This window comes from Kogia breviceps, chromosome 2, assembly GCF_026419965.1.
Source record: "Kogia breviceps isolate mKogBre1 chromosome 2, mKogBre1 haplotype 1, whole genome shotgun sequence".
In the NCBI taxonomy this organism is placed as follows: Eukaryota; Metazoa; Chordata; class Mammalia; order Artiodactyla; family Physeteridae; genus Kogia; species Kogia breviceps.
Genome location: NC_081311.1, coordinates 65,098,247 through 65,120,997, shown reverse-complemented (window position 1 = coordinate 65,120,997; position 22,751 = coordinate 65,098,247). Strand labels below are relative to the sequence as shown.

The 22,751-nt window shown below is 40.6% G+C and overlaps 1 protein-coding gene across 4 annotated transcripts in view; it reads left to right on the top strand.

The window, feature by feature from the left end:
- Positions 1-22,751, top strand: part of MYPN (myopalladin) — a 100,827-nt gene that overhangs the window by 69,120 nt on the left and 8,956 nt on the right. For all 4 annotated transcript variants that reach the window (XM_067025508.1, XM_067025507.1, XM_059052660.2 and 1 more), the window contains 7 exons: positions 9,479-9,700; positions 11,021-11,170; positions 12,087-12,169; positions 13,367-13,493; positions 14,705-14,912; positions 16,496-16,661; positions 20,011-20,144. In XM_067025508.1, coding sequence (XP_066881609.1) covers positions 9,479-9,700; positions 11,021-11,170; positions 12,087-12,169; positions 13,367-13,493; positions 14,705-14,912; positions 16,496-16,661; positions 20,011-20,144 — 1,090 coding nt within the window. The remainder of the gene's footprint in view (positions 1-9,478; positions 9,701-11,020; positions 11,171-12,086; positions 12,170-13,366; positions 13,494-14,704; positions 14,913-16,495; positions 16,662-20,010; positions 20,145-22,751) is intronic.

The window sequence follows — 22,751 nt, the reverse complement described above, 5'->3', positions numbered from 1 at the left end:
AATATCCTGTGTTTCAACCTGTACAACTCCCTGCTTTCTAGTAAGTGTTTACATGGAAGGAGAAAAAGGAAAGTCATCTGTAAGCATCACATAAAAGAAAGACTAAGTATTTTATTGGAGCCATTTATTTTTGCTTTTTGTAAGGTGGGTTTTTTTTTTTTTTTTTTTTTTTTTTTGCGGTACACGGGCCTCTCACTGTCTGTGGCCTCTCCCGTTGCGGAGCACAGGCTCCAGACGCGCAGGCTCAGCGGCCATGGCTCACGGGCCCAGCCGCCCTGTGGCACGTGGGATCTTCCCGGACCGGGGCACGAACCCTTGTACCCTGCATCGGCAGGCAGACTCTCAACCACTGCGCCACCAGGGAAGCCCAGGTGGTTATTTTTTAAATGCGGATTTACATTTTAATAATCTAACTCTTGGTTTATTTCCCCAGGTGGGAACTGATAAAATCTATTTTAAGTATAACATAAAATTTCAGTGAAAACTATATACCAAATATTGTGGAATTTGTGACATAAGTGACCCCTGGAAACAAGGCTCCAGACTCCCCTGACCATGTGCTGTTTTCCTTCATGTTTCTATCTCTTACTTCCAGTGGAGCCATTGATATACAGTATTTTACTATTGTGTTATACGTTGGACAATTTTTACTGAGTGGATTCTCTTGAAAGTAATGCTTAAAATGCTTTAAATAATAATGCTTAAAATAGCTTTAAAATGCTTTTTAAAACTGACTTTAAATTATTGACTTGAAGCAGGATATTTAAGTTTGCCATAATCGAGTACACTTTTCATGTATTATTTCGTCAAACTACATATATTTCTGGGAGGCAAACACCAAGGCAACCATTCTTCTCTTCCATCTTCTAGATAGAGAAACTGAAGCACAGGGGTCAAACTGTCAGTGGTAGAATGAGAACCAGAGCCCTGGTCTCCAGGACACTTTCACATTTTCCCTGAAACTCTGCAGCCTTTTTGCAGTCTTACGACAAATACCTCCAAACCCCATAAATGTTGCACTGTCTAGCACAGATTTGTTTTCCTATAATATTGTCATCACAGTTGTGGTTGTTAATCCTTCTAAGTGTCATTGAAATCAGAGCTGTGTTCAGCCTATGTCTTTAACAACTCAGACAGGGAGCAATTAGAACCCTGTACAAATGATACCAGGTCAGCACACAGGCTGTTTGATTTTACTTTTATGGTTACTGTCTGTAGGTAGATCCATGTTAATCCATTGCCCCAACTCAGGGGAAAGTAGGGTTTTTCTCTTAATTACCTGATATGTGAGTACATATAAACATGAACTTCCATGAGTGGAGTGACATAAACCTAGCAAAACTCTTTATTAAACCTCCATCATGAATTATCTTCAGGGCTAACAGCAGGAACTTGGAGTCTCAAGAAGCATCTCAATCCTCTCCATATTTCAGTGAAAACTATATACCAAATATCTGTGACACATCCGTGTTCTTCTGACAATTATTATTCTGAGCGTTATTATGGTGTATTAATTACAGACACAGCATTCTAGGCCAGGGATCATGAAAGCCAAGCTGCATAAATGCAATTCAGGAAACTAAGGAGCTGTCTGAGATGGAATGCTTGCATTAGGTTGGTAGATGTTGATTCTGAGAAAGTTTTGAGGAATAAATGATGACCATATTATAATATTGTTCTGTCCATTGCTGCCTTGGGAAATGACAGTGAAAAAGTCATGAAGAACTGTCTAAATGTATTGTGGCCCACTGAGGAAGTTAAGAAGAAGAAAATTTGCTGAGAAAAAGTGGAGAACAATCATAAAGAAACATGTGTATTGACAGCCACCTCCACCTGCATTTTGGGGACACAGGGGTCAAAATCATCTATTTTCTTACTCCCATATTAGCCTGCACATATGAGGGGGAAGCAAAGGATTCCTTCTGAAGAGTATGCATTTGTTTTGTTTTATCTTGCTTTGACCACTTTTAGGTCCAGAAAGCTGGACTCTCTTGCCCTGTGTTATTCCTAAGCAGATGAAGAATAGTAAACGTTCTAAAGCATTTACATGCTGAGCATGAATGTAAACCAAAGGTCCTTGAACAATTAATATAATTGACTATAAAAAATGTCCTCCCCAGAACTCAAACTTCTAAATTAATGTTTTAGAAATAGGGTTTCTTTGATGTATCTACCACCTTGTATTTCTCTGCTGTAATACTTCAGCGTTTATCCTCAAACTCATTTTATATAACATTTTCAATTAGCAACCAGCATTTGCTGGTTGATTCTTAGGACTTTGTGTGATACAAAGGTGTCACCCTTTCAGATGTTCATATTTACTAAACTGTTTAGCTTTCTAAACTGATAAAGATTTGTAGATTTTAGGCCGCATCATTTCTTATTTTGAAGGGTATCGTTCACCACCAGTGGATCTTCACTGGACATCAATTGGTTTAGGTTAGCAAGGTGAGTCTGAGAGGTCAGAGGAACCCAGGATCACACAAAATGTAATGGAACCTTCATAACCAATGATTTTAATGCATACATGACTTAGTATGACGTTCTGCTCCCAGTAAATAGTTGGTGACTGTTACTGTCTAAAGCACACACACGCACACACATTTAATGTCTTATTTCAACTTTCCTCCTTGACCTCATTTCTCTGGAAACTTTCCCATCTCTTTATTCTGCTCCTCCCTTCCATTTTTTAAATGAAGGCTTCATTACAACTGTTTGTGGTTCCCAGATACTACCCTATACGACAGAGGGGGCAAAAAATAAGTACCTAATTCTTGCTCTGCCTTTTTTTCCCCTAATCTCCTTCTTCTCTAAACTGCTTAGTCGTTTCTTCTATTTAAATCTTACCTCTTTCATCTCTTACCATGAATTCTTTATGAAAATTCTCTCCTGAGGGCAAACAGTCTTGCCATCTGTTCCTTTTCTAATAAGAATTCAACGTAGTCATTGGCCTTATGTTGCTCACTGTGGGCATTGTAGGACCCTGGGTGCTGGAATAGTGAAGTGTCCCCATGTCACCTGCTGTGGGCTGGGCCCACCCAGGATGCACCAGTCACAAGCTCCCTGGGAGCTAGATTGGCAGGGGGTGGGAGGAGGTCTTGTCCATTGCTGCATCCCTGCTGTATCTGGCCCAGAGTAGGTGCTCAGGGAATATCTGCTGAATTAACTCACAACTTTGGGATTTACATTAATTTCAGAAAGGACAACCAAACTTTTGACCATGGGGAAAATTTTGGATTTGTTGCATCTGTATGGAAAATATCTCGCTTAACTATAGAGATTCTGATTATACCTAATTATAAACACTATCTACTATGATAACAATCTATTTTAATCAACTGACTAAAAAGATGAAAGCCTTTTTTAAAAACACTGAAATTAAGTAAAACGCTGGTGTTAACTGAACATTTAAGTATAAATCTGTGAACCATTTAGTAATTATTTATTCTTAAAGACAAAGTCTGGATTGAAAGTATTTTTATGCAACCTCCTTGAAGGTAGAGTGTGTGTTTTATAGAATGCTGTGTCCCCAGTGCCTATTATAGTATTCTAAGAATTTGGTAGCAGGGACAGGGGGTAAGCCATGAAGCCTGATTATTTCTATTGAAGGAAGCATGTAGTATTGGATAAATCATCAAAGAAGACATCCTCTGTGTAGGTTAACCTCCAAGTTAATCTAGGAATCTCTTATCTGCTGTCCATACTGTGGCTCACCCAGGAACAAAAGGAGAATACTTTCTCTAACACATAAAACTTCTTTTAGTGAACGCTGTACCCAGAGTTGGTTGGGAACCCTTTGGTCAGGCTCTTCCAGCTGGTTTGATCCTATCTGATTATTTGCCCCTGAAACCCAGACTCAGACCCAGAGTAGAGGAAGCCAGCAGCATGTTCAGGGCAGTGAGTGCCAGATCATCGCCCACGTTTTGGAAATTTGGAACCTTGGCAATGCCGTATCTGATTGGGTTGTGTCATTACACTGTGGTTCTTAGCAGGAGGAAAGCACCCTCCCCCACTCTGACAATTTGAAGAAAACATCTGCAGATGTGTCCCAGAAACCGAATGCCTCAAGTTGTCAAACTATCAGCCTTAAGAGGATTATCTTTAAAGAAAAAAAAAAAAAAAAAAGAATTATATTTTCAAGTGGCATACTCTTCTGATGTAATTTTTTTAGCTTTTCATTTTCTTTCGTAGAGCAATTGAAATTCTATGCAATTCATTTTCACTTAAGGTCTTTAACATAAGGCTGGAAAGGATGGCCATATGTCTTTGACTTGCCTGCCATACAGACCAGATTTACACAGAAAAATGTTCTCTCCTTTGAGCACAGACATCACCTACAAGCAGCTGACGCAGAAACTCCTACTTTTACTCACAAAGGGGACAAGGCAGGGAAAATGGAGAACACAGCCCAAATCCAGTTCTGGAAATTCAGAGTGTACGGCCGCTGACAGTGGATCAGGAGTACAACCTTTGTGCAGAACAGTGCAGAAAGCACATTCAAATTTAACTTAGGGCTTCCCTGGTGGCGCAGTGGCTGAGAGTCCGCCTGCCGATGCAGGGGACACGGGTTCGTGCCCCGGTCCGGGAAGATCCCACATGCCGCAGAGCGGCTGGGCCCGTGAGCCATGGCCGCTGAGCCTGCGCGTCCGGAGCCTGTGCTCCGCGACGGGAGAGGCCACAACAGTGAGAGGCCCGCGTACCACAAAAAAAAAAAAAAATTTAACTTAAACACACTGCTTGTTTGCAAATGTCCTTACAAAATCTGAATCCCCTCAGTCACAACTTGGAATGACAACCTTGATTTATGTATAAGAGGATTAGTTATCCTTGGGATAACCAACTCTTAGTTGCAAAGCGCTACCAAAAAAAAAAAAAGAAAAGAATTCCTGCTCTGGGTTTGGTGTGCATCTTTGTAAACATCTCAGTTGTAAAGATTCACTGCTTTAGAAACAGGTCACATACCCCTGCCACACAGTTACTTGGGTTTCCTTGTTCCTGAGGTTCAACTTCCCAAATATTTTATGAAATCTTTCATGGAAACTCCTTGACCTACAGTACTCTTATTTTGTTGTGCATCTGTAACTTTTATACCATATAACTGGTACCTTCAACAACTGTATCCTAAAAGCAATTTTATTTTTTTCTCCCTTTAAATTTATCTAGTGGGGCTAATCCTTCTCCTGGCAATCTCAAATGTGAGGTAATCTCAAAACCATTTTGACCAATTTTAGTTCATATAAGGTTCTACATTTACTTTGTTGCAAAATACAATCTTGATCCAGTAATACAAAGTGAGCAGTCCTTGTGGTAACCAACACCCCAATCCTTATTCAAATATAAGATCCCACACACAAACGCCCCCATCCACACCTCACACCGCACACCCCAGGGACCTCTACAAATGGGAAATCTAAAGCCACAAAGGAAGGATGGCCAGCTTCTCTCTTTTTCACTCCCTCCTCCCCTGCTTCACTAACTGCTGTTCCCAACTCCTTCCTTTCCCAGCCACAGAGGGACAAAAGCTGACTCCACATTGGCTCTGTCTCATATGTGGCCCATATGTGTATGACAGGAACCATCACAGGGTCCTCTGACCTGACACAATGCAGGAGTGTGGGCCACTGGAAGCAACCTTCAGCTTGCCCACCAACAAAAACCCACCTTGCTCCTCACTCTAGATTTCTTAGGCAGGAGTCAGATACCAATCCACTGGCGGAACACAGTAAACACTGCAAATGGGTCTGTTTAATCTCTCTCAATAAACTGGAGGTGAAAGGCAGGTACTCTGGGGTTAGAGGTGGAGGTGGAGGTGGGACACGCACAGACATTAAGAGTTCTTCCCAAAGTCTTCTCACTGGATTTTCTCCCTCCTGACTCTTTTGTATCTCTGATGAAGGTGAAGAATATCAATCATCTAACCTCCTTAAGCACCTGCTTTGAAATTTCTGGAGGATAGTTTGTCTCCCAACTCACTTGTTTTTTGATATCTAACTCATCTTGGTGCCTCAGTAGAATACAACTGTATCCTCAGTACATAGTTACGAATAGTATATTTTAGATAACTCATTGAGTGTTCTGTTTTCATCACCTCCCAACTTGTAGTACTGGTAGAATAGTAAATATGTAACCAATATGTGTCCATTTATAGAAAAACAAAATGTGCGTACTTTCATCATATTGCTTCCATAGTTCCTTTGGTTAAATCAATTCAAACATTTATAAATTCCATAAAATCAGGTCCCAACTTGGTAAAATCAAGTTCCTAAAAATAGCTGTTTGGAATACATGGAGACAATGTGGTATTTGTATTCTCAAGCAAGTGCTCAAAAGCCTTATATATCACCCATTTGTTCCTAAAGTATAGATATAATCACAACTTACCACAATGTACAGTAATACTTGTTTGGAAAAGTTAGATCATACTTTCAATATAGAATTTCAGGAATTCATTTCCCACCCCCCACAATAACTCTGACAATGTAATTAGCCAGGAACTTAGCCCTCACCCATCATGCAGTAGGAGAAGCTACAGAGAAGGTTCTTTAGCTTGGAGCAAGGACTCCACTAAAATAGTGGCTAGAGGCAGTATGGAATGGATTGGGAATATGGGGACTTAAATGAAACAAGATGAGAAGCCATAAGAGGCTAACACCTCTTGCCACCCTCACAAAAAGCCTGGGTTATCCTAAATCCAGGATCTGTGGGTGAGGTTTACAAACTATATGAATTATGCTTTTGACTATTATTTTTAAAATAATAAAGCTATTTAGCACCTACCTCACATAGTAAGAGAATAAAATGACTCATTGGTTTTGCTCCTAAGCATCCAAAAAATAAACAAATCTGTTAAAAGGAAAAATAATACCCATTTAGGAGCATGTATGCAATTCAACAAAGAAGAAAAATATATTCCTTATGGGATTTTAAATTGTCAAGACTAGGAAACATTTCAAATTTGTGAGATTAGTTAATGTATTTATGGAAAATATACTCGCTGTATAGTATTAGGTTGAATAATTTGAAACTGCTGATATTTTACCTCTTTTGACCCTCAAAAATGGCAATTTCATATAGTTCAAACTAATAGGTAGATAGTTAGAAGCTTTAAGTGTTAACTTAAAAAAAAAAAAACCCAAAATGTAGAAAATAGTCTTAATACTTTTAAACTAAATTGGGTTTCAAATTAGAAGTGAACAATCTTTTACTTTAATTAGTTTGTTTATCTGATTAAAAATTAATACGCTTAACTGGAGATTAATCATTTTTCTATCCTGAAAGAGCTGTAGATGTATTTTATTTACCCAGTGTGAGACGAGGCTGAGAGAGAAGATTTAAAATTGGTTCTAAGAAATTAAAACCAAGAAACATCTGGTGTCATGTTTCCTAAGTTCCAATTCTGCACAAATTCAGGCGATGATATGTATAAGACAATAGCTAGAGGACATGAATGATGTGATTTAATAGCTTGAGAACCTATCTCATGAGTCCTGAACTCAATTACTCTGCCTATGACTAGGTGCAGATGCAAATCAGCCACGTGATCCCAAATTCCACCTCAGGGGCATCCTAGTACCATCTCCATGGGGCCTACCTAAATCATAAAATTATGGTTAACTAGAGTCACAAGTTTAACCAAAGGGCTCACCCTCACCCCAAGCACATGGCTCTGGATTCCTCAAAGATACATTAGTGTTGGAACAAGTGATGGCCCTCATATCATTTATGTATTCTTTCATTCTTCAGATACTCATGGAGCGCCTGCCATGTAGCAGGCACTCACCATTCCATATACGGCTGATATAGTGGGATGCAAGACAGACAAGAGCTCTGTTTTTCTGATGCTAACATTCTAAGGCTTAGATATACTCAATCATTCAATCAATATACAAACAAGAAAAACACTCGATAGCAGTCCACGCTCTGTAGAGAATTAGAATTGGGAGTTACTTTAGATGAAGTGGCCTGGGAAAGTTGCTTTAGGGAGGTGACATTTAAGCTTGATAGAATAGGGCAGGGTAGGGAATCAGAGGAATCCAAGATAAGTTCTAGATTTAGGTTAACTTGGTGCACTCAAAGTGTGGTCTAAGACCTGTGCCAGTATGCGATCTGTCATCTCTCCACCTTGAGATAAGTACGGAAATTGAAGGTAACCATTAAGAAATTTCTAGAGCATTTGACAGAGAAATTTTATGTCTATTGAATATAATAATTCTGCAGGCTTCTTCTATTTCATTTTTCTAGTAATTCATTTTTATTTTATTTTACAAGAGTACACATTGAAAAAAATCTATTTTTAAAATCTGGTTTTCACCATAGGTAATGTGAGAAACACCAGCTTAACCACTTAACCAAATGGATGAAGAGTGGTGCCAGTTCCTAAGATGGGGAAGAGCAGGGTAGGAGTATCTTTCCTGGGGGACAGAAATCAAGTGCGTGTTGTTTGGACCATGCTAAGCTGGTCCATGGGTGCACCCATGAGGCACCCAAGCCATGACAGAGAGTATACTGGTGGGTATATGACTCTCATGATGTAGAGTAGATCATTGGGTATATGAGTTCTGGGGAGAGACCAGGCTGAGACACATGGATTTGGAGTCATCAGCATACGGAAGGTATCTGAAGCTGTGAGATTGGATGAGATCACCTAGGGCAGAGAAGGAAGAGCTAGTAAAGGAGACTGATAAGGACCAGCTAGGGGAAGAGAAGGAAAACCAGTAGGGTGTCATGGAAACCAACAGAAAAAAAATGTTTCAAAATGGATAAAGTAGCCATCTGTGTCTAATGCTATCGAGAGGTCAGGTAAGGTAAGAACAGATAAGTGACAACTTATCTGTGGATCTGGCAAATGTGAAGACCCTGACAGCAGCAATCTCAATGGAACTCTAAGAACACAAGCCTAATTGGAGTATGTTAGTGAGAGAACAGGCGACAAGGAAATGAGGCTATAACAATAGAAAATTGATTTCAAATAGCTTCGTTGTGAGGGCAGCAGAGACACAATGTAGGCAGACATGGGGTCAAGGGAGATTTATTCAAGACAAGTTTTCCTCAAGTATGCAGATGGGAATGTCTAGTAGAGACAGGAAGCTGGTGATGCAGGCATGTATCAGAATGCATTTCAGAATAATTTTGCCAAAATACCACATAGGCTGCTCTACATATTGAAATGGACACTATCAGTAGCTACAAAAATTATATTCCATCTTCATTCCTTTCCCTACAGTATTCTACCAGGGCTCTATGCTGAAGGTGAGGAATCAGGGTTCACTAGGACAGTTTGGGATTATAGTAGAAACACAAATCTCCTTCAGTGCTCCATGATGAGGAACTGGAAATGGAACATGCCTGGTTTACTGAGGTTCCACAATGTAAATCTAACATTTGAATCTTGAAAAGTTTCGTCCTCACATTATATTGATGAACACATTCTTCCTCACCCACAGAAATTGAAATTAAAACATGTTTGCCATTTTGACAGGAGTACAAAATTTCAAGCTTTGAGCAGAGGCTGATGAATGAAATAGAGTTTCGCTTGGAACGCACCCCTGTTGATGAATCAGATGATGAAATCCAACATGATGAGATCCCCACGGGCAAGTGTATTGCTCCCATCTTTGACAAAAGACTCAAGCACTTCCGGGTCACCGAAGGCTCTCCAGTGACATTCACTTGCAAAATTGTTGGGATACCTGTCCCAAAGGTAGGGGAAGATGACCAGCTAGTTGGCCAACCAACAGTGCAAAACTATAGACAGTGCCTTCAAGAAAGTCTTACCAGACTCTAGTGCAGTATCTACAGAGGGAATGAAAATCAATACCAGAAAACTAACAAAGCCCAGGTAATCTGACTAAAAAGATACAATCAGGAATAGAATCATTAAATAGCCAGGCAAAAACAAAATCAGATAAACTTATGGGTAAAATTTTTATAAAAGTTGAAAATAAATTTCTTAGTCATGATCCTCTATTTTGGGCTATTGATTCTCTCAACCATCAAACTCACCAAACTGATACTTTTCTTTCTATTTAACATCTACTGAAAATCTACAGCCTGCCTGTTGTACAAAGTGCGCTATATTTGTATTATTACCGTTAGGTTGGTAAATGCCGAAAATGTCGTATCGTTATCGCTGGCTGCTGAAAAATCTTATGAGTCACCAGACTTTTTGGCAGTAAGCTGAGAGAAGGATTTATACCCAGTATGTCTACAGCAGGGAATCTATCCACTCTACTTTCACAAACATTAACATGGCTTTAGTATGTATGATTAGGTAACCAGGAAATGTAGAGAAGGGCAGCTGCAAACAGTACTTTAACTTCCCTGTCTTTGAGAGGTCTCCTTGACACATGCAGAACTTAACTTGAAAGCTACGTATACTTAAATTTTAGTCAGAAGAGAAATTTAGCAATTTAGCAATTGAATCCTGGCCTCATTCCATGTGGTATAATAAACCGAACTATCCTTTCAAGTAAGGTCAGCTATTCTAGGCCCTGAGATCTCAGACTTCAGGAGACTTGAGTTTGTAAAAGGATAATAGGAAAAGTTCCAGGCTCCCGGTTTTAATTATTTTGCCTCTGAAGACATGTCTGGTCCTTAGGGTGGCTTTTTAAGTAATTATAAATGTAATAAAAATAGTCAAAAGCTTTTTCTCAATCCTAAATTATACATAATTTCTTACTTAAATATTTTATATGTACAAGTGGAGGAGCATATTATACTGTCATTTGTAATATGTTTAAAAATTTTTTCCTAAGTGTTTTATAAGGGATGGGTTACTAGTTGTAGAGATGGCAATCGATCCTTGCCTTATCCTACTCCTTGTATCATTATCCTCTAAAGATGTACAGAACGGGGACTCCCCTGTGGTCCAGTGGTTAAGACTCCACGCTCCCAATGCAGTGGGCACAGGGTCCATCCCTGATCAGGGAACTAAGACCGTGCATGCTGCATGGTGCAGCAAAAAAAAAAAAAAAACATGTACAGAACAGTGTATATTCTCCTTGATTATTTTTCGTTTCAGGTTTACTGGTTCAAAGATGGGAAGCAGATTTCAAAAAGCAATGAGCACTTCAAAATGAGGCGAGAAGGAGACGGGACGTGTTCTCTGCACATTGACTCCACCACCAGCGATGACGACGGCAACTACACCATCATGGCGGCCAACCCCCAGGTGGAGACGCAGGGTTCCGCGCTGTACTGCACTCTGAGGAAGGAGCGGTTCATGTTGTTGTGAATAAACTTGAAGAGTGCAAGTTACTAAGGATTTCTGAGGAAAATGAATAAGGAGCGTAGAGGCTGTGTGTAACTAGAGCACAGCATCACAACTTACAAGACCACTTAGCCGCTGATGCGTCACGCCACCCTTCAGCCTTTGTCAAAGGACATTAGTAGTATCTATTCACTAAGTGTATGCCCCAGACCTATTGGAGTAAATCTTGTTTTGATCAACTCATTGACTCTCTTGAAGAGTCAACAAATTATTCTATCAAAGAATGATTTGCTAATTTTGTTCTTTAGAGAATAAGCAAATTACTTGTGAATATCCCTCACTCATTAAAAAAATTTTTTTGGGTAAAAGTTGGAAAGCCATAATCTTTCACTTTCCTTTTCTGAAGAGACCAAGACTTAAAATTCCCCTTAAAGATATGGCAGAATAAATATCTTCAACTACTATTAGAATAGGAGGTACAGAACTATAATTTCTACTCACCCAGTCCTCCTATTAAAATGTTAGTTTTGAAGATAACTTCTATTGAGGAAAGTATAAAAATACTTGACCATGATCTCTGCATGTGCCTACAAATAATGTTAAGTGCACAAGAATTCAAATTTTTTTACATTTATGTCTGTTCATTTCTCAGCTTAAAAATGAAAGTCACAATATTCTTAAAAATCATTTCCCCTGGAATATTAACAGTGATTTAAGGAGTTATATTGTTTTCATCCCCCCTCAAAAAAAAAAAACAAAACAAAACTCATAATAGTTAGCCAAAAAGTTCATAATGTTCTGGTCCATAAGAATGTATATGTACTGAAAAAATGTGGAATTGTTTTTATTTTAATCTCCTTCATTATCTGTTTCTCAGGGGAGAATCAGCTGTTCTGGCCACTTGATGGTACAAGGTTTGCCCATTCGAAGTCGACTAACAGCTGCTGGTCAGTCTCACAGGTAAAGACAGTAAGACTCTCCCTTCTCTAGCCCCTCCCAAGCAGCCACCCACCACAATGAGCACTGAAGTATCTGGTCTACAAATTGTCAGCTAAAGTGTAGTCCTCCACCTGCAGCACCAGCATCACTTGGGAGCTTGTTGCAAATGCAGAATCCCAAGCCCCACCCAGACATACTGATCAGAATCTACATTTTAATAAGATCCCCAGGTAATTCATAAGCGCATTAAATTTGAGAAGCATTGGTCCATGGCACAAGCGTGAACCATTAATGGTTCAAAAACTGCAACCATCAGTAGCACCTGTGCACATAATATATAAATCAGACTCTCTGAATTGAATTACCTTGTCTTTAAAAAACAGAAACCGTTAATGAGTATATGTATACTGATAAAAGATTTCTGTTGTTATTATTGTCTCCAATATAACAGTTGTCTCCAACACAGCAACTGACTTGCCTCCTCTCCAATTTTACGAATCACTAAGAAGAAAGAGCCTGGCTTTCCCTTGAGTCTTATGGTGCCACAAAGTCTTAGCAAAGCATTTCATAGTTGCTGACATGGATTAATTACATTAGACTTACCAAAGGAACAAAAATAGTGACCCATGTTTCAGATACAGTATTTTACCACCGTTGCAACTCTACCTTCTTGTTCATTTTTTTTTTTTTCCTTCTTCAAGAACAGCTGTTACTGTGGTCAGTCTTAACCAGTTTAAGTTCATGATCATCTTTAATGGTCTGACATAATTTATTAGCCAGGTTAAATTTTATTACTCAGAGACACAGGGATTGCAGCTGCCTTGTTCTGGGTGATAAACAGGACTTCTCTTTTGGCTCTCATTTGAGGTTCAGATTGAATACTGATTTCTTTATTCTGAAACTTCTGAACAACTGGTCAAACCCAAGGCAAGGGGAGCTGAGTCACTTAACCCAGAATGGCTTCAGAGAGAAAGAAGCTAAAGCCTGTTTACTTAATTACAGATCTCACAAGATAACCCTACAGTGGGTGAGATGCCGAGTACTTTGCTTTTTACATCAGCTCCACACTATTATTTATTAGCCTTTCATGGTCCAGCCACCCCCACCCCCACAAAAAAAATCTTTCTCCAGGCCCGAGAGCCATGCCTAAATGTCTATACTGTCATAAGTTTTGAAGTGGTTTCTATGAGTAATGCCTGAACATGCTTGCTGTTTTAGAGTAAGGTCCCGAGCGCAAGAAAGAGACAAAGAGCCCCTACAGGAACGATTTTTCCGACCACATTTCCTGCAGGCTCCTGGGGATATGGTAGCTCACGAGGGGCGCCTCTGTCGCCTGGACTGTAAGGTAGACTCTAGTACACCATTCTTGGTTCCAAATCTGTTCATATTTTATATTTGTTTGTTTGTATGCACCTATTTTTGTTTGTATTTGTTTTATGGTTGTTGTTTTTTCGGGGAAAGGGGACTGAGGAACAGAGAGAGAGAGAGAGAGAACTTTTTTCCCCATAAGGTTCTTTTGGAGCATTTAATACCAGACAAAAGTATTTCATAAAATCTTTAAGTGTTTATATCTTAATAAAAATTACATTGATACTGTACCAAGTTAACTCTACACTCGTAAAGACAACCAAAGAGGTGATGTAATTCAGATATTTTCCATATGGTACCTGGAAAGTCTTTATTACCATAAAGGCATAAGGAGATTTTTGCATCCTTGAAGTGAACTGCTGTGAGGTACAGCCTTTGAAAAAATTATAGTCATGAAAAGATGGCTCCAAGGCAGTTTATGAAAACAGAAGCTGGTTTCTCATACTAGTCAACATCCATCACCTTTAGCTAGTCTACATTCTAACTCTTCCACCAGAAACTGGGTTCAGTTGAACAGTATGAATATTTCTCAGTATGAACAGTAACTTAAGTCACCCCTTCTGTCCGAACAATGTAGAATGCTATGGAGATGTAGACACAAATTAGTAAAGGCTTAAGGTTAAGCATTTACAGAATCCACTTCTCTAGGTGGTTCTTGCTCTCCCATTAGTTACCTAAATAAAATTTGGGATTAACTTCTTCCACCCTAAACCCTAAAAGAAACCCATGACTGGGTCCCATCCCCAAAGATTTTGATTTAATATAGTAAGTGGGCATCAAGACTGCCAAATACTCCTCATGTGATTATGACACACAGCCAGCTTTGAGAACACTGGTTTAATGTCTGTGCCTTTCTTGGCTACCTGTTGCTTATTAGGTATGTAAGCAATATCTCTGAAACTGATCCCACAGGCCTCTTTTATCTATCTATTTAGCTTTTTAATTCTTATTCATTCTAATCTAGAATATAATCATGACCTGAATTGGGGTCCAAATACTATACAGTTTAAATGCATGCGGCCACCCATCTAGACCCCTCTTGTCCCGATGCTCCTGAGGAGAGGTTTCTCAGCACTGACGTTCTGTCGCTATCAATGGGGTGCCAGGCGAGGATGAAGAATTCAGCCACCAAATAAATCTGTCTGTCATCGATCTGTCATTTGCCTCATCTGTCCTGTTTTTTATTAGGTGAGTGGCTTACCGCCTCCGGAGCTGACATGGCTGCTCAATGGCCAGCCTGTGCTCCCCGACACCTCCCACAAGATGCTGGTCAGGGAGACTGGAGTCCACTCTTTGCTCATTGACCCGCTCACTCAACGTGACGCAGGGACCTACACCTGTGTTGCTACCAACAAAACCGGGCAGAATTCCTTTAGTCTGGACCTCACTGTAGTAGGTAAGGTTTGCTGCTGGGACCCCTAAACAGAACTCCCTCCAAAGTTATTGCAGACACATGCAGAGCCTCTGATATAATTCCTTAGTCCTTTGCCCCACCGAGTCTCATCTTAGTTTCTCCTTCACTGTAATAAGGGCCATGTTTCCTACGTTGCTTCGAAAACATATCAGTAAGCTAAAAACATAATATGGTACTTTGTGTATATCACGCTTGCAATAAATGGTAGTCACTGTAATTACTAATTGACTATCACTAAATTCAGGTCATTTGCCCTATAGCTCATCACTCCTGGAACACTCCAGGGTCTCCCCCCACCCCAAGCTTCCATGCCTTTGCATCTGTGGTCCCTCTACATGGAATGCCCTTCTTTGCCTAGCAACCTCCTACTCATTCTCAAGGACTCAATTCAAATGTCACCACAAAGGCACAGTGCATCCACCAGGTTACATCCTCCTCTGTTTCCATAGCACTTAGTAAAGGAGAGACTCTTACAGCACTCATGGCTTCACTGTAACTATTTTCCCTTTTGCCTCCCTGAAGACACCATGAGCCTCTGAGGTCAGAGATTCTGACTTGTACTTCTGTGTATCTCTGATGTCTGACTCAGTGCCTGGAATGTGGAAGGCACTTGACTCTATAACTAAACAAACAAACCCTTACCTTATAAGTTGATGCGAACAAAACACTGTCATGTCCACAGATAAGGAAAACAAGTCATTGTCACCTGGGAGGTGGCAGCCCCTCGGGGCAGTAGTCCAGCCAGAATTAGATTTCAGAATGTATGAAATCTTGTGCTGGGCTTTCTCCCGCTGTCTCCCTCGTATGGCCCCTGAAGGAAATCAGGGTAGCTTCAGAATGCTAATCCTCTCTCTAAGCTAGTAGCTGTCTCCTCAGTATATTTTTTTCTTTTTCTCATCCTTAATTCCATCTCACCAACATCTCACCAGAGTAGGAAAAGCTCATTCTGCAAGGATACATTGATTGCAGCTTTTACTTTTTTCCCACTATTTTGCTATTGACTAGGGAACCCTGAGATATGAGGTAGCTTTTCCTTAATTAGTTCTATGGGGGGAAAAAAGCCTCCTTAGGAAGCATAAATTGTGTGTGTGTGTGTTTTTAAATAGTATACCTCTTTCAACTTTTCTGTAGTTATAAAATTTTTCAAGATAAAAATTTCAGGGAAAATTAATATATCTTCTACAAAATAAACTCCTCTAAAAAAGAAAAAAAAGATATATTTAGTACATATAATATACTGTTTCTTAAAATTTACTGCTGAGCAATAAAAGGAACTCCCTTAATTCCACACCTACCATATGCATCCCATGTGTGTGACCCAAATCCTTGAGTGTAGTCCCTCATAAGATAGGCAGAGACAGTTTCCTCATTTCTTTTTTATCAAGCTTCATTTCTGGAGCTTTTATCAAGGCAGTGATCTTCACTAAGAGGCTTGAGAAGTGTTCTAAAGAAGAGGTAAAGGTGGGTGGGTGCTCACTCTGCTAGATTCCAGAACTGTAATTTGTTTGAGGCATGGACCCCAAGGCACTTACTCTTCAAACTAGCACTGCCCTTCTCTCATTCAGCCAAAGAAGTGAAGAAAGCGCCTGTAATCCTGGAGAAACTGCAGAACAGCGGTGTTCCCGAAGGCCACCCAGTGAGACTGGAGTGCCGGGTGATAGGCATGCCTCCACCTGTGTTCTACTGGAAGAAAGACAATGAGACCATCCCCTTCACCAGAGAGAGGATCAGGTACAGGCTCCACCCTCGGTCAAGTTCAGTGAGGCTTGTCAGGCCGCCCAAATAAGTCTGTAGCCTTTTGAATCTGGTTTCTTTCACTTAGCATAATGTATTTGTTTCACACATTACTGTGCTTATCAAGAATTTATTCCGGGCTCCCCTGGTGGCGCAGTGGTTGAGAGTCCGCCCGCCAATGCAGGGGACGTGGGTTCGTGCCCCAGTCCGGGAGGATCCCACATGCCGCGGAGCGGCTGGGCCCGTGAGCCATGGCCGCTGAGCCTGCGCTCCTGGAGCCTGTGCTCCGCAGGGGGAGAGGCCACAACAGTGAGAGGCCCGCGTACCGCCAAAAAAAAAAAAAAAGAATTTATTCCTTTCTGTTGCTGAGGGGTAGTGCATTGTACAGATGTCCCACAGTTTTAAAACCTTCATTTTTAAGCTTAAAAAGGTATGAGGAATTTATAAAGATTGTGCCTATTTTTTGTCATGTGTCTTCAGTCATATTAGCACATAGAAAACCTTTTGACAGTAAAAAGCTAAAATAAAATAAAGCAAAATAAAATATTAAAGTAATACTCCTTCTCCATCCATCACTACATGGCTGTTTTTTAAGTAACTTTAAGGATCCAATTTCTTAACTTGGGTGCTTTCCTTAATTTCCCCTAACCATCCTTCATTCTTTGCCATTTTGGTTTTATGCTACAAAGGCAGCTTATGTACAGAAATTTCTACTGAGAATTATTTCTTCACAGTAAACTGAATTTGTCCTAGAAAATATTGGGTTTTACAGAATTGGGGCATCTAAAAAAGTCTACATACATATAGGTCAGGATTTTTCTCCGGTAAAATATAAGCAAGAACAGAGAATAGTCTTGAGTTAACACTTCAGTGTAAATTAATGAAATGTGTCAAACACAGCCTGAAATTCTGATGTAATTATCTAGGATTGCAATATGTAGTCAAGGTTAGTTAAGAACTACTGACATAGAGAAAACAGAAGGAAAGAACATGCTGATTTGCCCCTGAACTGTATTAAGCTAAATGCTGCACATGCCCAGTTGGATATATTAAGAAATACCCCCTCCACCCTAAAGACTGCATACAAAAACTATTAGAACTGATAAACAAATTCAGCAAGGTAGCAGGATACAAGATTAACATACAGAAATCGGTTGCATTTCTTTACACTAACAATGAAATATCAGAAAGAGAAAGTAAAGAAAAACAATCCACTTTAAAATTGCATCAAAAAAAAAAATACTTAGGGATAAACCTGACCAAGGAAGTGAAAGACTTATACACTGAGAACTATAAACATTGATAAAGGAAACTGAAGATGCTACAAAGAAATGGAAAGATATCCCATGCTCTTGGATATCCCAGTGTGGTATTGGCACAAAAACAGCCATATGGATCAATGGAACAGAATACAGAGCCCAGAAATAAACCTACACACCTAGAGCCAATTAATCTTCGACAAAGGAGTTAAGAATATACAATGGAGAAAAGACAGTCTCTTCAGCAAGTGGTGTTGGGAAAGCTGGACAGCCGCATGTAAATCAATGAAGTTAGAACACTCGCTCACACCATACACAAAAATAAACTTAAAATGGATTAAAGACTTAAATATAAGACATGACACCATAAAACTCCTAGAAGAGACCATAGGCAAAACATTCACTGACATAAATCATACCAATGTTTTCTTAGGTCAGTCTCCCAAAGCAATACAGTAGAAATAAAAGCAAAAATAAACACATGGGACCTAATGAAACTTATAAACTTTTGCAGAGCACAGGAAACCATAAACAAAATGAAATGAAAACCTACAGAATGAGAGTAGATATTTGCAAACAATGCGACCAACAAGGGCTTAATTCCCAAAATATACAAACAGCTCATACAGCTCAATGTCGAAAACAAACAACCCAATCAAAAACTGGGCAGAAGACCTAAATAAACATTTCTCCAAAGAACACAGCCAGATGCCAACAGGCACATGAAAAGATGCTCAACACTGCTAATTATTAAAGAAATTCAAATCAGTTACCATATGATCCAGCAATCCCACTCCTGGACATATATTCAGAAAAGACAAAAACTCTAATTCAAAAAGATTCATGCACCCCAATGTCCACAGCAGCAATATTTACAATAGCCAAAACATGGAAGCAATTTAAGTGTCCATCAACAGATGAATGGATAAAGAAGTTGTGGTATATATATATATATATATATATATATATATATATACACACACACACATACATACATACATACATACATACATACACACGATGGAATATTACTCACCCATAAAAAAGAATGAAATAATGCCATTCACAGCAACATGGATGGACCTAGAGATTATCATACTAAGTGAAGTAAGTCAGACAAAGAAAGACAAATATCATATGATATCACTTATATGTGGGATCTAAAAAAATGATACAAATGAACTTATTTACAAAACAGAAATAGACCCACAGACATAGAAAACAAACTTAATGTTACCAAAGGGGAAAGGGTGGGGGGAGGGATAAATTAGGAGTTTAGGATTAACAGATTCACACTACTATATATAAAATAGATAAACAACAAGTCCCTACTGTATAGCACAGGGAACTATATTCAGTACCTTGTTATAAATCTATAATGGAGAAGAATCTGAAAAAGTTATATGTATAACTGAATCACTTTGCTGTACACCAGAAACTAACACAGCACTGTAAATCAATGATACTTCAATAAGAAAGAAAGAAAAGAAAAGACCCCATCCATGCTAACAGTCCATCCATCCCTGGACTCTCGTTTTGGTCTACTCTCCCGTAGCTTTTTTTTTCGGGCCTCTCACTGTTGTGGCCTCTCCCGTTGTGGAGCGCAGGCTCCTGACACGCAGGCTCAGCGGCCATGGCTCACGGGCCCAGCCGCTTCACGGCATGTGGGACCTTCCCAGACTGGGGCACGAACCGGTGTCCCCTGTATCGGCAGGCAGACTCTCAACCACTGCACCACCAGGGAAGCCCTCCCGTAGCTTTTTAACAAAGTTCTTATTGCAATGTCCAGCCTGGTTCGGAAAAGAGACTTTTTCTGTACTTTGGTTGTGACAAGTGGGAGTCCTCCTGGGAGGAGAGTGGAGAGGGCAAGAACAGGTCTCAGCCATGGCTATTGACCCTCATCTTTCCACCTTCAAGTTTGCCTCTGATGCTTGCTTAAAGTTGAATCCCCTTCCCTCCTGCTAGGGTCACGGAGGGGAGGAGAAGCACTGCACTGCCTGATTTGCCCGAGTTTCCCGGAGCCCTAAACTCGACAAGGCCGCTTCTGCCCCCAGATACAATACGGATATATTCTTTCTTTTCTCCAGCATGCACCAGGACACAACTGGGTATGTCTGCCTCCTCATTCAGCCAGCCAAGAAATCAGACGCTGGATGGTACACATTGTCAGCCAAGAATGAAGCTGGCATCGTGTCATGCACTGCCAGGTTGGATATATACGGTAAGTGTAATGACATCGGTTGATCCGTGTGTGACAGGCAGCTTAAAAATCTTTTGGGGGGAAATTCTCTAGTTGTCCAGTGGTTAGAACTTGGCGCTTTCACTGACTAGGCCCCGGTTCAGTCCCTGGTCGGAGAACTGAGATCCTGCAAGCCGCAGGGCGTGGCCAAAAAAATCTTTTTTCTTTTAGGATAGATGTAGTATGTTTTCATAAATGAATTGGTTAGATCATATTTTAGTGCTTAAGACATGGATTTTTAAAGTCATTTTATCCTAGTCACCTCAGGCTTTTGTTCACTCTTTCATTTCACTATAAGGTTAATCTTCTTCCAAAAGAGGTTAATTTTTCTGTACTTCTAATACTAGGAATTACAACTACTTCAGAGTGTACATGCACTTGTACTTCTAATCACCCAGCATCTTCATGCCATCTCCTTGCTGCCATGGGTCACCCACTGGAACTCCCTCCCCACTGCCTGTCACTCCCCAGTCATACCTCCACCCAGCAGAATTTTCCAGACCCTATTCATTTGTTAATTAATTCCACAAATATTTATTACTCCAATCTCACAATTAGACTAATAACAGAGAGCTGTCCTAATGATACTGGTATCAGATGACTTTTGTACAGTGACTTGTAATTTATGAAATGGTACCCTAAGATCCTCCTAAACCCATGAGATTATTGTAATTGTTGTTACCCTCATTTAAATGCGGAAGAAACGCAGACTCAGAGAGATTAAGTGACTACAGCTGGAATGCAAATCCAGATTTTATATCGTTCCTTTGAGCCATATTTCTAATTTTCAAAAAGATTTAACAAATTAATCTTTATTAATGTATTTGTGTACTCTACTCCTCTCCTCTATCATTTTGACATTAACTGGTATTTTTGAAGACATATTCTTTAACCCAAAAGAGTAATCCTTTTTTTTCCCCTCTTTTAAAAGAACTAATTTGTTGGCTTAATAAGTTTCTTATTCATTATTGGTTTAACATGATTAACCAGAATAACAAATAAGAAACAGTAACTCTGCCTAGAACCTGAGGTCCTTGCTATTTATAGGTGCACCCGCCCCCCCCCTTTTTCTTTTTTTTTTTTTTTTTTTTGGTGCCGCGCGCCATGCAGGATCTTAATTCCTCCACCAGGGATCGAACCCGTGGTCCCCAGCCGTGGAAGCGCGGGGTCTTAACCGCTGGACCGCCAGGGAAGCCCCGGGTACCTCCTTTCTCTGGTACCATACAGGAGGGGTCTTGGCCTGCCATTTTCCCTAAGTCTAATATTTAGAGAAAATATATAGCTTTCTGGTTATCTTCCTTAATTCGTGGACTTGAGCAGAAGTTCAGCCGTGAGGGACGCTGGCTCGAATGTACTTTCCCCTGGTAGGATCCGAGGAGAGACACGCCAGTGATACGTTTCTTAATCCAGGCTAATGCCTTACCATTTCGCCCACTTCACCATGTCAGAAGGAAACAGGTCTCCAACTAAAAAACTCATACCCATAAGCCCCGAAACTGATGACTCCTGTACCAGTCCTGCTCATCTGTGGGGGGGTCTCCAGTTCAGTTAGTCCTGGCTCACCTCTCCCTGGCTCCCGTCCTGATTCCACAGCACTAACGACGCGAAGCGCTGGATCCTCAGCTCGGACCGGGGAGTGGGGCAAAGCATGCAGGACTGGGGGTAAAATCAACCCCGTACGCCCCCTGCCCCCGCAATCACTTCCTACCTGTCCGAGGAACGGGGACAGTAGGCATCCTTCTCTCTTCGAAAAGAGGGCTTCTGATAGTACCTGCTGTCGGGTTAAGGTGTCCGAGAGAGCCGGGAGAGGCTAAGGGGCGGAGGGCGGAGGGCGGCGGGGAGGGACTTAAACCAGTTCATGGCTGCCTTACTGAGTGCCTGCTCTCTCGTGGAATCGCTGTAAGTTTTGTCCTGTTGTGTAGCTTTCAAATTTTGATTTTATCAATTCACTCAGAGGCATTTAGATCCCGAAAAACTAATTCAAAAGAATGAAATCAACAAAGGACCCGTTTATAAGTGGGAATGCTACAAGGGTCCATAGCTTCGTAGGACCCAGAGCGTCCGTGTTCCCCACCTGGTGCTTCCCCTTCTCCACAGCAAGGTTCTTGGAAACCTCATGAGAAGACTGCTTGGTAATTTCTGAATCAGTGACAACACACAGGACTGAGAAGCTTGGATGGATATTTCATTCAGGCCATGTTCCAGCCTAAGGATCCTGGCTGCTAAAACCAGGGTCCCCTTTGGACAGTGCTTGGTGAAAGTGGAAATTCTAATATTCCCTTTTGTCCCCGAACCATGGTTGACTGCACATAAGTTACTTTTCAGTCTTCTTGCTGTAACTCATTAGAACCTGATTAGGGCGGTAGGTAGGTAATCGCTGATTAGGGTGATTAGGTGTGCTATCAGAGGTCTGGACTCATCTTTTGGCTTCCATTTCCATAGATTTCTCATGTCCACCTTCTGAGGTGCCCTGCCTTGAGAGCCTACCGCCCTCTCTACACCGCCCTCCACCCAGCAGACTCCATGCTAGGTCAGGAGAGAATTTTGAGAAATCACCCTAGTCACCCACTGTTCCTTCTTACAGTCCCA